At 40.3% G+C, this 13,940-nt stretch overlaps 1 protein-coding gene and 1 non-coding gene across 2 annotated transcripts in view; both read left to right on the top strand.

Moving 5' to 3' along the window:
- LOC111955182 (alpha-N-acetylgalactosaminide alpha-2,6-sialyltransferase 1-like) overlaps window positions 1–11,259 on the top strand; it is a 13,078-nt gene extending 1,819 nt beyond the window's left edge. The window contains 6 exon segments of the mRNA XM_070436172.1: window positions 4,382–4,541; window positions 5,631–5,769; window positions 6,475–6,578; window positions 6,931–7,014; window positions 9,987–10,086; window positions 10,897–11,259. Of these exon segments, the coding sequence (XP_070292273.1) occupies window positions 4,382–4,541; window positions 5,631–5,769; window positions 6,475–6,578; window positions 6,931–7,014; window positions 9,987–10,086; window positions 10,897–11,109 (800 nt within the window). The 3' untranslated portion in view covers window positions 11,110–11,259.
- On the top strand, window positions 7,038–7,121 carry LOC111955410 (U6atac minor spliceosomal RNA). Its single transcript, XR_002876127.1, has one exon. It is a non-coding gene; the product is annotated as a U6atac minor spliceosomal RNA (small nuclear RNA).
- Window positions 11,260–13,940: the final 2,681 nt, after the last annotated feature.

Here is a 13,940-nt window from a genome sequence, read left to right as displayed (position 1 = left end):
CCTACTTCAATAACCCCTTTGGCTTTATGGACTACACTAACTACACAGGTGTGTGTGTCCAGGAGTAGAACTATCCTTTGTCAGGCAGCTCAGCTCATAGAGCCAACTCCCTCTCCAGCTGTGTAGACTTGATAACGAGACATAATGAAACCTACTTTCATTATTTACAGTGCTTTGAAAAGTTTTCAGACCCCTTGACTTTTTCCTCATTTTGTTACGTTACAGCTTTAATCTAAAATGGATTAAATAAATAAATACATTTAAATAAAATAAAATTTGAAATACCTTATTTCCATAAGTATTCAGACCCTTTGCTATGGACTCGATATTGAGCTCAGGGGTGCATCCTGTTTCATTGATCACCCCTTGAGATGTTTCTACAACTTGATTGGAGTCCACCTGTGGTCAATTCAATAGATTGGACATGATTTGGAAAGGCACACACCTGTCTACAGTTGAAGTGGAAGTTTACATACACTTAGGTTGGAGTCATTAAAACTAGTTTTTCAACCACTCCACAAGATAATTTCTTTCTTCTCTTTTTATTATAAAAAAATGTTTACGCAAACACTTTTTTTCGAGGAAAAACCTGTTTGTTGGTCTGCATTATCGGGGTAGTGTGTGTAATTTATGAGGAAAAACACTATTTAATACATTTAGAGATAAAGACTTTTGTAATTTAAGCCTACAAAAGGTTGAAAAAGTCATAGGGGTCTGAATCTTTCCAGGAAGGCACTGTTTTCCTTTGGGTACTTATCATACCTGGCTAGATCACACAATAATACAGCGTTAAAGAGGGCAGGTCTACATTGGCTAAAGGAGTGCATTGGGCTTATTACCGCCCAGTAGTAAAATTACACGTGACCGTTGAGTTACGGTAATCTCCTTTTATGCACTCTGGCCATGTGTTGGTAGTACCCAACTCGTTAAACAATCATCAGGTCACTTTTAGCCGGGTATTCAGGGCTCTATTGTCCCTCTAACCACTCTGACAGCAATGCAAATAATATTCTAAATCACACCAAACACTTAAAACTCACCGTGATTGATCAATGTGAAGAAAGAAGTTCAACATTAGATTGAAACTGAGTGGAAAACATTGGAGTTGTAGATGTTGTTTCAAAGCCTAACAGAAGGAAATGGACAGAGCTTTCTAAGGGGATTTATTCACTCAAAACACCCATACCCATATTAGAGCTTATGCATATGCGTAGGCCCAAGCTCCTGTAATCGCCTTTGAGTATGGTCAGTATTATTATTACTGGATGTACTGGTTACCTTAATGCTACTCTTCAAACATTCTATCCATGAGTCTGGGAGACAACATACTGTATATGCCTAGGCGATGCTGTTGGTTCGTTCACTGATTGTGCAGGGTGACTTATAGAGTTACTCTACAATTATAGTGAATTTGTATTTGATTTGGAATGGCCTAATAATAGGGCATTACCTTTAGTGACAGAATATCTCACTACCTTGCATTTCCATCTCCTCCCCTCTCCTTCATTCCTTTCTCGAGCGAGCAAAGACAGGGACTGTCAACAGTGTAATGAAATATGTTTTGTTGTGAAAACATGTTACTACTGATGTTCCCAAACAGATTTCACTTGGTTTCCCAAATTAAAATATGGGTAGCTGCAGGAACAGGGTTGGAAAGCCCATGGCATATAGAGTTTTGGCGGAATATCACCTGTCACGCAGGGAGAGGCAACATTGCTCCTCAAACAGTTGTTGATGTGTGGAGGGAAATAACCAGAGTAGCCTGCTGGGCGCTAGTGAAAAGAGAACCTGTGAATAAGTGCCTCCATTTGCTATTTCAGTGCATATGGACAGGGGTGCAACTTTCACTGGGGACAGGGGGGGCGTTCTGAAATTGCCCCCCAGTTTTCAGGACCATGTGGATGCCTCCGAGCAGACGGGTAGGCTGCTTGGCGAGTTAATCCGACTGGGTAAAAATATTATAATAAATAAAAACACAAATATTGTTTCCCTCCCACTTCTAAAACCAAAGTTGCACCCCTGCATGTGGATGGCATGTATTTTTTCCCCTGCCAGTGTTCCTGTCCATTTAATAATGGGACATTCTAAATCAAAACTAATTTGACGTATTAGTAAAGACAAGATAAAATTGAGAATATTCTGATGGGGGAAAAATATGATCACTTGATGAGAGAACAGTGTGAGCAGCCCATTAACACTATCGTTCAAACGTTTGGGGTCACTTAGAAATGTCCATGTTTTTGAAAGAATAGCACATTTTCCGTCCATTAAAATAACATCAAATTGATTCAAAATACAGAGTAGACATTGTTAATGTTGTAAATGACTATTGTAGCCAGAAACGGCTGCTTTTTTAAAATGGAATATCTACACAGGTGTACAGAGGCTCATTATCATCAACCATCAATCCTGTGTTCCAATGGCACGTTGTGTTAGCTGATCCAAGTTTATAATTTTAAAAGGCTAATTTATCATTAGAAAACTCTTTTGCAATTATGTTAGCACAGCTGAAAACAGCCTACACCAGTCTCAACATCAACAGTAAAGAGGCGACTCTGGGATGCTGGCCTTCTAGGCAGAGTTGTACGAGATCTTCAGTTTCTTGGCAATTTCTCGCATGGAATAGCCTTCATTTCTCAGAACAAGAATANCTGGGATGCTGGCCTTCTAGGCAGAGTTGTACGAGATCTTCAGTTTCTTGGCAATTTCTCGCATGGAATAGCCTTCATTTCTCAGAACAAGAATAGACTGATGAGTTTCAGAAGAAAGTGCTTTGTTTCTGGCCATTTTGAGCCTGTAATCAAACCCACAAATGCTGATGCTCCAGATACTCAACTAGTCMAAAGAAGGCCAGTTTTATTGCTTCTTTAAACACCTATGTAGATATTCCATTCAAAATCAGCCGTTTCCAGCTACAATAGTCATTTACAACATTAACAATGTCTACACTGTATTTCTGATCAATGGGATGTTATTTTAATGGACAAAAATGTYCTTTTCTTTCAAAAACAAGGACATTTCTAAGTGACCCCAAACTTTTGACTGGTAGTGTAGATGTTCCAAAGGCATCAGCTGCTTGCTTGTACAGTATTTATGGAGGCCTGTCCACGCTAAATACTTTATGTTAATTATAAGGTAAATTACCGTGAGATCGGCAGTCTTTCGCATGAAAATAACCGGCTGATAAAATACAGCCACATGTGTGCAGCCTCAGGAATATGACATAAAGAAAGAAACAGCAAGACAGAGAATGGAAAAAGCAAGTGGCATATGCATTTGATTGCCCAAAGGAAGTCCTTTGCTTAAAGCTGCTATATGTAACTTTTTGGGTGACCCCCCCAAATTCACATAGAATTGTGAGTTATAAATCTGTAATTCTTATTAAAAGCAAGTCTTAGAAGTGGTAGATCTCTTCTAAGTTTCTATTTCTATAGTTCCCTTTCTTAAGTTACATTTTTGCTTCTTCTACTTTCAGTTTTGTACAGTGGCACGTATTCATGGATGCCAAGGGAAGTCAGGCTTCCCCAAACAATTGACAAAAGAAATAAAGAAAAAACTGAGTGAGCTCAACTGTGAATAATCCTGCCGCACACAAAAAAATTATGGCTTCCCTTCAATCACATCACATTGAGAGCAATAGTTGTTAACATTGTCTTGTTTCCTAAATTAGCTATGGATGGAGGTAGGGATTTGGACTTGTGGGTTTACCTAATTCTCCATACTGGCCAAACTATTAGAATTTTAGCAGCCAGGAACTGGCGAGTGATTTCTGCATATTGCACTTTTAAAGGGACACTGCAATGAAAAATGGGAAATAAAACTATCGGCTATGGTTTCCCTTCATGTTCTGGTCATTTATNGGCTATGGTTTCCCTTCATGTTCTGGTCATTTATTCAACCTTCTGTGCTTGTTTCTATTATCCAAGTGAGTTTTGTGCATTTTAACATTTGAGCAATGTTTGACACATTTGGAATCTCTACCCTATAGGCCCTTTTGGTCAATGTCATAGTGCCTTGTATGCATGCTGGACCGGTTTGACAGGATGTTTTAACTCCATGAATCTTGGAAACTCCAGAAGCATCATGAGACCGTTCAGATCAAATTACCTTATTCTAAAACTGCATGAAACCGTCTTGTCTCGYCTGTTGTWTCTGTACCGGGCTTGAACTTTTTCCCGATTTTTACTGCAGCCTATGCAACGTAAAGTGTCAGAGTTTATTTTCATCAACGAGCCAATGGTTTATTTACTGTTTCTACTGGTATGTAGATCTACTTGGCCTTTATTATTAAGACATTGTGAATGGAGTGGTTASAAAGTATTTCCAAAGTGCCCCTTAATTGAATCCCCCCAAAATTGGTTTTGTATCTGTGTGTTTACAGAGATAAAGGCAGTGGTGGATCTGATCCCCAAGCCCAGAGAGCCCCTGCTCTTGCCACGGGGAAACCCTGGGTGTATACGCTGTGCTGTGGTGGCAACAGGAGGAATACTCAARGGCTCTAGGATGGGCAAGGAGATAGATGCTCACGACTATGTGTTCCGGTCAGTGGGGTRATTGTGTTCTGTGTGTGTGTGGTGTGTGTGTGTGTGTCTCTGTGAGTGCATGCATCATTACATTGCAATGTACAATAGAAACAAAATGCACCAATCAGGAAGGATAAAAKGCTAAGCTAATTGAAACAAACATGTTGATATTAACATTTCAGCTATAACCTATTTTTGTTTCTGGATCATAACTTTGTGTTTGATGTCAGGAGATAGACTCCCATGAGAATAAAACGGGCTGTGAGTTTAACTCCTGGCCGTACTCCTGGCAAGCACWGGAGGTGTTTATCACAGTAGGGCTTTAGTCCAAGCAGGGTGAATTACTATAACACCAACAGGATAGTCCTCCAGTATAATAGCTACATCAAATATTTGTTGTACTTTGTTTTATTAAGGTATGGTTACAGTATGTTTGGAATGGGATTTATTCAGCAACACACACACATAGACATACAGTATAACACACATACATCTCAAGCGTTTAGTTTACAATGTTGCTATCTGGACGTTGTCACTCTCTCCGCCCTGGAGCCACCATTTTTTTTTAATCTGGCAGGGTCCATTTGTGTCAGGGAGGGAAGGGATATGAGACACACACCTTTTAAGTGCATTGTGGGATTGGCTGGGATGCTGATGGGGACCGACTGCCTAGAAATGTCTGCTTGCTTAGCCTGAAGCATTGTGGGTGAATGAAAGGARTGATGTAAACTTTTAAGGGGCAGAATGGTCGCCATGGTAGCTGGGCTGCTCCACTGGTTCACCTGGTCTGACTTTGTAAAGGTTATTAAAGGATTTCGGACTGTGGAGCATGTGGAAAACCCTGTTCAAATAGGGCTGAATGAACGACTATGAGCTCATACATAGATTAGTAGGTTGAATCGCATTAGAATGATACAGACACAGTCAGAATCTGATATTGCCAATTAGGATTAGACATGTTACAATATAGACAACACAACTGTTATGTGTGCAACATACTTAGCAGTTATCATGATCGTGTCAATGTAATGGAGGTGGTCAACATTTGCGTGATGACTAACCTTGCCTGTCTCTTCCTGTCTCTGTCCCTGTTCCCGTCTCTGTCAGGATGAATGGTGCCGTAACCAAGGGTTACGAGGAGGATGTAGGCAACAGAACCTCGGTCTACGTTCACACCGCCCACTCCATCACCCAGTCMCTTCTCATCTTCAAGAAATACGGCTACAACAGTGCACCGCATGACAAGGTAGGTAACCGAAGTGCTGCTMCTGTACTGACATGAGACTACAGTGACTTTTTAAAGGTTCATGACTGAGATGGTATTGTGTTMTCACTGTAATGGGGAAGTTTAAGATCAATAAAGTTCATATTTTCAGTTTAGAGTGCTTAACACAATGTTAAGCATATTTCTATGTTTTCCCTTTCTGTTTRACACATGATTTCCAGTGTTCTGTTTGTGACACTGGGTGCAGCTTGATGGTCACTAGACTTGAAGCTGAATGTTATGGATTGTTCTCGTATCTGTTGATAGCGATTGACGCCAGACTGGAGGRCCATGTTCAAGGACCAAGGACATACTGATTATTCACTGTTGGTTTGTCTTCTGTGGAACACAGTGTGGTTCTGTAGCAGATGACAAAGTCCCTGCCTTTTGTTTTGACTTCCTACAAGCCTGTCGGGCTGGTGTTTACAGAACAGTTGTCTGCTGATTAGGATATAAGGGTGTTCTCAGAGAAGYCGTTAGACATTTTCTCTGCTTCTCTGGTGTAGGTGTCTCCCTGTTGCAACTTGTAATAAACCGGATTGATATTTTTATTGATTTAATCTGCGACTGCTCTGCTCTTTAGTTCACATGGAAATTCCTACTACACTCACARACACACTCACGCACCCACACGCAGGCATGCACACACACATACTGCTGAGTGCTGAGTGTGCCTGTTCTGTGCAGGGTATAAAGTATGTGCTGATTCCAGAGGGGCTGAGGGATTTCCAGTGGCTAAAGGGTCTATTGGGGAGGACAACTGTCTCTGATGGACCCTACAGGAACAGACGGTAAGCCTGTGACGTGGTCTCACACACTGACACTCTTTGCTCTCACGACTATTCTATTGGTCCATTGTGCCAGGCAAGCTCAGCTAAAGTCATTTTTAGATTTCAAATAGTTTTTGAACCCACCACAGCACACACACACACACACACACACACACACACACACACACACACACACACAACACACACACACACACACAACACACACACACACACACACACACACACACACACACACACCACACACACACACACACACACACACACACACACACACACAACACACACACGACACACCACACACACACACACACACACTACCAATTCTGCTCAGTGTTTGCTGTCTTATCTGCAGACCGTGGATGCAATACTCAGGAGAGTTTGATGAGAACCGCTTCTATGTTCTTCACCCTGACTTCCTCAGATACGCCCGTAACAGGTATAACAAACAGCATCCAATAACAGTTGTATGAAAGGAGAGAAGGCTAGCCCTCTGCTTGAGAAGGATGCAATAGGCCCTAGTGTAGCCTAGGTGCCAGTCTGTTTCAGCTCTCTTGCCAACTCTATATGGAATTGTCTTCTCTAGCAATGACACYGTGTACAAGGAGTGAAATGGTAGCCAAACAGACTAGTACCCAGACTAGTCCTAGTCGCCTTCAACACACATACGGTTAAGGAATTGCCACCTACTTTGTGGCATATTCAATGTGGTCCATTCTTGCTCTGTTGATAGGGCATGGTGCTAGCAATCCCATGATTGTGTGTTCAATTCTCWCTGGGACCACACATGTGWAACTGTATGCACACATTACTCTAAACTGCTATGGATAAAAGTGTCTGCTTAATGGCTTATATTATTTTTAAGAAGACACACAACATGGGGCAGTTCCCATAGAAATGACTAGTATAGTAATGGCGCCAAATCAGCTACAGTGCCTTCAGAAAGTATTCACATCCCTTGACTTTCTCCACATTTTGTTGTGTTACAGCCTGAATTGAACATTTATTCAATTTAGATTTTTTTGGGTCACTGGCCTACACATAGTACCCCATAATGTCAAAGTGGAATTATGCTTTTTGAAAATGTTCCAAATGAATTCAAAATGAAAAGCTGAAATGTCTTGAGTCAATGAGTATTCAACCCCTTTGTTATGGAAAGCCTAAATAAGTTCATGAGTACAAATTTTCTCAACAAGTCACATAATAATGGACTCTCTGTGCCTTAATAGTGCTTAGCATGATTTTTGAATGACAACCTKATTTCTATATTCCACACATACAATTATCTGTAAGGTCCCTCAGTTGAGCAGTGAATTTCAAACACATATTCAACCACAAAGAGCATGGAGGCTTTCCAATGCCTCGCAATGCGACTTGAAAATGGTTGTCTAGCGATAATCAACATCCAATTTGACAGGGCTTGACATTTTTTTGAAAATAGTGATGGGGAAATATTGTACAATCCAGGTGTGCAAAGCTCTTAGAGACTTACCCAGAAAGAGTCACAGCTGTAATCMCTGCCAAAGGTGATTSTAACATGTATTGACTCAGGGGTGTGAATACTTATGCAAATTAGATATTTCTGTATTTCATTTTCAATACATTTGCTAAAATTTCTAAAAACATGTTTTCACTTTTTCATGGTTTATTGTGTGTAGATAGGTGAGAAATTTTTTTTTTTCATCCATTTTGAAATCAGGCTGTAACACAACAAAATGTGTAATAAGTCAAAGGGGGTGAATTCTTTCTGAAGGCGGTGTAGGTAGAACCACGTGATCACATAGTGCATGCAGTGCAGTACAGCCCTCGCTTCTATGTTACAATTGAAGTCGGAAGTTTACATACACCTTAGCCAAATACATTTAAACTCAGTTTTTCACAATTCCTGACATTTAATCCTAATAAAAATTCCCTGTTTTAGGTCAATTAGGATCACCACTTTATTTTAAGAATGTGAAATGTCAGAATAATAGTAAAAATAATGATTTATTTCAGCTTTTATTTCTTTCATCACATTCCAGTGGGTCAGAAGTTTACATACACCCAATTAGTATTTGGTAGCATTGCCTTTAAATTGTTTACTTGGGTAAACGTTTCAGGTAGCCTTCCACAACTTCCCACAATAAGTTGGGAAATTTTGACCCATTCCTCCCTGACAGAGCTGGTGTAACTGAGTCAGGTTTGTGGCCTCCTTGCTCGCACAGCTTTTCAGTTCTGGCCCACAAATTTCTATAGGATTGAGGTCAGGGCTTTGTGATGGCCACTCCATCTGACTGCTAGCATGCTACTGATCTGATGCCTGACATGTACTGACGATTGAGATGTTGCTTCATATATCCACATCATTTTCTCCTCATGATGCCATCTATTTTGTGAAGTGCACCAGTCCCTCCTGTAGCAAAGCACCCCCACAACATGATGCTGCCACCCCCGTTCTTCACGGTTGGGATGGTGTTCTTCGACTTGCAAGCCTCCCCCTTTTTCCTCCAAACATAAAGTGGTCATTATGGCAAACAGTTCCATTTTTGTTTCATCAGACCAGAGGACATTTCTCCCAAAAATACGATCTTTGTCCCCATGTGCATTGCAAACCGTAGTCTGGCTATTTTATGGCGGTTTTGGAGCAGTGCTCTTCCTTGCTGAGCGGCCTTTCAGGTTATGTCGATATAGGACTCGTTTTACTGTGGATATAGATACTTTTGTACCTCTTTCCTCCAGCATCTTCACAAGGTCCTTGCTGTTGTTCAGGGATTGATTTGCACTTTTCAACCAAATATGTTCATCTCTAGGAGACAGAACCGTCTCCTTCCTGAGCGGTATGACGGCTGCGTGGTCCCATGGTGTTTATACTTGCGTACTATTGTTTGTACAGATGAACGTGTACTTTTAGGCGTTTGGAAATTGCTAGCAAGGATCAACCAGACTTGTGGAGGCTACATTTTTTTCTGAGGTCTTGGTGATTTCTTTTCATTTTCCCAAGATGTCAAGCAAGAGACCCCGAGTTTGAAGGTAGGCCTTGAAATGCATCCACAGGTACACCTCCAATTGACTCAAAAATGCAGTTAGCCTATCAGAAGCTTCTACAGCCATGACATAATTTTCTGGAATTTTCCAAAGCTGTTTAGAGGCACAGTCAACTTAGTGTATGTAAACTTCTGACCCACTGGAATTGTGATACAGTGAATTATAAGTGAAATAATCTGTCTGTAAACAATTGTTGGAAAAATTACTGTGTCATGCACCAAAGTACATGTCCTTACCGACTTGCCAAAACTATAGTTTGTTAACAGAAATCTGTAAAGTGGTTAAAACATGAGTTTTAATGACTCCAACCTAAGTGTATGTAAACTTCCGACTTCGACTGTACTTCTGAAATGAAACTGTGCGTGTATGTGTGCTCCTCATTCGTAGGTTCATGTGGTCCCAGGCGCTGAAGGGTTCTTATTGGGCTATATGCAGACCTACTAACGGAGCATTCACACTCTTCCTGGCCCTGCACACCTGTGACGTGGTTAGTCTGCACACACACACACACACACACACACACACACACACACACACACACACACACACACACACACCACACACACACACACACACACACACACACACACACACACACACACACACACACACACACACACACACACACACACACACACACACACAATTTAGAAGTAACTTAGAAGCGATTGCTGTACTGCACTCACTGACCATCCACTACTTACGTTGTTGTACATCGCTGGCTTGGCGCCATGACTGTGCTGAAACAGACCATTGAGTTATTTGATGGTCTTATGATGCTCTTTATTGAAATTGGGGCTCTAGTTTAAAGTAGTGCCCAACAGTGTAAGGGGAACTTGGTACATTTACATTTAAGTCATTTAGCAGACGCTCTTATCCAGAGCGACTTACAGTAGAGTGCATACATTTTATTTACATTTTTTACATTACTGAGACAAGGATATCCCTACCGGCCAAGAGCAGACGCTCTTATCAGAAGAGACTTACAGTAGAGTGCATACATTTTTATTACATTTTTACATACTGAGACAAGGAATCCCTCCGGCCAAACCCTCCCTACCGGCCAAACCCTCCCTAAACCCGGACGACGCTATGCCAATTGTGCGTCGCCCCACGGATCTCCCGGTTGCGGCCGCTGCGACAGAGCCGCCGGCGCGAACCCAGCCAGCCTGGGCGCTGAACCCAGAGATCTTGGTGGCGCAGCTAGCACTGCGATGCAGTGCCCTAGGGACCCTGCGCCACCCGGAGATTTTGGTAGCATCTGAGATCATCTATCTCTCCCTCTGCCCTCTCTCAGGTGGATGCGTATGGATTCATCACTGAGGACCACAGTAAATATCCTAACTACTATGCTGAGAGACACTCTAAAACCAGAGTCATCTTCTACGCTAATCACGACTACAACCTAGAGATCAAGACCTGGAAGAAACTACATGACACCAAGATCATCAGGCTTTATCAGAGACAGGAGAGCCCAGAGAGAAAGACAGGAAAGCCAACAGAACCATAAAACCTTGTCTGTCTGCAGAGATGAGCAAAGATACATGGACATGTCATGTATCTTGTTACAAAATAAACTAAAGACCAATGCATTTATATCAGAATAAACAACAAAATACTGGTGCCAAGTAATGTATTTAATTAAAATGCATGTATTATTCATCCCATGTCATCAGGGGCAACAGTGAAAGCTGTTACCTTCAAGTAGGTTTAAGTTTTTCTAGGGCGTTGTGGACGGGGCGAATAGGTATCTGCCTCAGGTGCCAAAGGTAGCACGCTCGAATCCAGCAATTGAAAGTTGTTTTTTAGATTTTTGTTTTAAGCCTATCCCAAACATTCACTCTTACCTTAACCATTTGGAGTTAATGCCTAACCTTAAAATTTCAGAGTTAATGCCTAAACTTAATTCTAACATTTACAATTCAGAGTTAATGCCTAAACTTAATTCTAACACTTACAATTCAGAGTTAATGCCTAAACTTAATTCTAACACTTACAATRCAAAGTTAATGCCAAAACTTAATTTTAACATTGACAATTCAGAGTTAATGCCTAAACTTAACCATAAATACTTAAAAAGTTGARGTTTGCAACAACTTTGAAATTTGACGTTTGAGAAACATGGACGAACGTCTAATTTTGACTTGAGACTGCGAGAGCTAGTTGACAAATTGCCTATAATACTGGTGCCAAGTAATGTATTTAATTAAAATACATGTAAAATACATTTGCAAGTAGCCCCCTTTCTATATGGTTTGTGTTAACATTGCTTTAAAGTAATTTGTCAACATATTGTGACATGGAATCTACATGGAAAATACATTGGATTTGGAAAAAGTTGTTGTTTTGAGGGTGAAATTTCAACCATAGGGTTATGTCATSATGGTAACCAAATTTCAACATACACAAACCTTGTATAAAATATGTTGAATGTGTACCTTTAACCCTCATGGGAATTGGCCTATATGGATAGGGCTAATGTAAATGCTTCTTACAGAAGTAAATGCTTCTTTGATCAATTATTAATTGATAGACAAGCTGGCATTAAAGCCAAACTAAGTTAGTGACACAGATGGAACTATSAAAGCAGAAGACAAATCTCCTTCAAATGTTGATATTTGATATTTGCGTTGACAATCAAACGATTCAATAGCACTTTTGAAATACAATAAATAGCCTATTAAGTTGTRGATAAGTTAACAAATTATATGTTGAATTCGCAACTCAATCTAAAATAAATGTTAATGAATGCAATTAAACGATATAATCTCAACTGCAATCCAGGTCATTTGGTTGTGCTATTAGATGAAGCACAGAGATAACACATTAATATGTTGTATAAATAAACCAAACATCTGACATTGTATTCACATTTGAACATTGCTGTGCTTTTAAATGGTTGAAAGCTCAGTGATAGACAWTTGGGTGACTAAGCCAAAAATCGAACATTGCTTTTCCATTGGAAATTGGTTGTGCTTTTAGATGGTTGAAAGCACATTGGAAAGTCAATTAACTTTTCGCTGTCTTTTTGAGCGGGTGAATATAGTTTGTAATCTCATTGATCAATGTCTCAACCAAATATTACCCAATTATCCACTTTGAAATGACGCGTTGTTCCCTTTGGGAAATGTTACGTTTGAGGGGTGCACACGCATGCTCCCAGCTCCCAGCTAAAAACTAAACGCTGATATTGGGACCTTGACAAATTTAGCAGTGGGTATGTGAACACCATGAAAACACACAAGACTGATGGCTATGGCTATGCTCAACAAGTATATTATTCTTCGGGCTTTATCTAGTTTTATTTGTGATATTTTACCTTGCCTCACTGGCTTGCTAACTTCCTAGGTAATCAACCCTCCGATGACATCTGTGATGTTGRAGACAATAACCACCGAGGTAAAGACAGTTTCAAGTTGGATATTTGACGGATATTCACGCTTTCAAACCACTTGAGCCACAGACTCCAAATAAGTGTCATGACGTTGGAAAAATTGAGCACAACATTGCACAGGTCTTATTTTCACGATTTGGACATTAATTCCCTTTCCAAAGCTAACAAACATGTGGAAATATGAGCAGCATTTTGTATTCCTAGGTGAATAGTTAGGGAGCATAAACAAAGTACAAACTTTTTTACATTCGAATTTCAATAGCTCCTTGGTCATGTGACCTACTGACCTCAAACAAGGTTCAGAATGTCCACTGACTACCCTTCTATATTGCACACCCTTTAGTTTGTCCATTTTTATCTCACACGTTTTTACATTAAATTTGTAAACTTTCACATTTCAATAGCTCCTTGGTCATGTAACCTACTGACTTCAAACAAGGTTCAGAATGTCCACTCAGGAGGCCTACACATTGTGTAACAGTTCAACTTTAGTCCGTCCCCTCGCCCCGAGTTAGTGAGATAGGCTGCAGTGGGTTTGCTGGGCAATACATATACCTATCATGTAACCACAGTAATGGTGGCCAGTAAATCAATGAATAAAAACTGAATATTGACAAATAAACAGAAATTGTAGACCTTTAATCTTTTCCAACATGTCAACATACACTTTACTTCAAATAAGTACAGAACATTTCACTGTGTTAACTTTCTCTTTATCCCTGGTTGATGTACATTTCAGAGCCTCTTCAGTGTGGATGGGGTATAGCATACATTTTCAACAACAAAGACTGCACTTCCAGTTTGTGTTCTTCACTCTGTTGAACTKTTTTGTCTTCATTACGAGGCACAGCACATGGAACCACTGTTGGCATGCAAAACATTCAATCTAAAACAAAACAAAGCGTAACAAAGTTTGCTGCTTCAGTGTCTTTAGATATTTTTGTCAG

This window comes from Salvelinus sp. IW2-2015, linkage group LG30 (genome assembly GCF_002910315.2).
Source record: "Salvelinus sp. IW2-2015 linkage group LG30, ASM291031v2, whole genome shotgun sequence".
NCBI classification, from domain to species: Eukaryota; Metazoa; Chordata; class Actinopteri; order Salmoniformes; family Salmonidae; genus Salvelinus; species Salvelinus sp. IW2-2015.
Note: the sequence above shows the minus strand (reverse complement) of the source record. Positions and strands in the feature narration are given on the sequence as shown.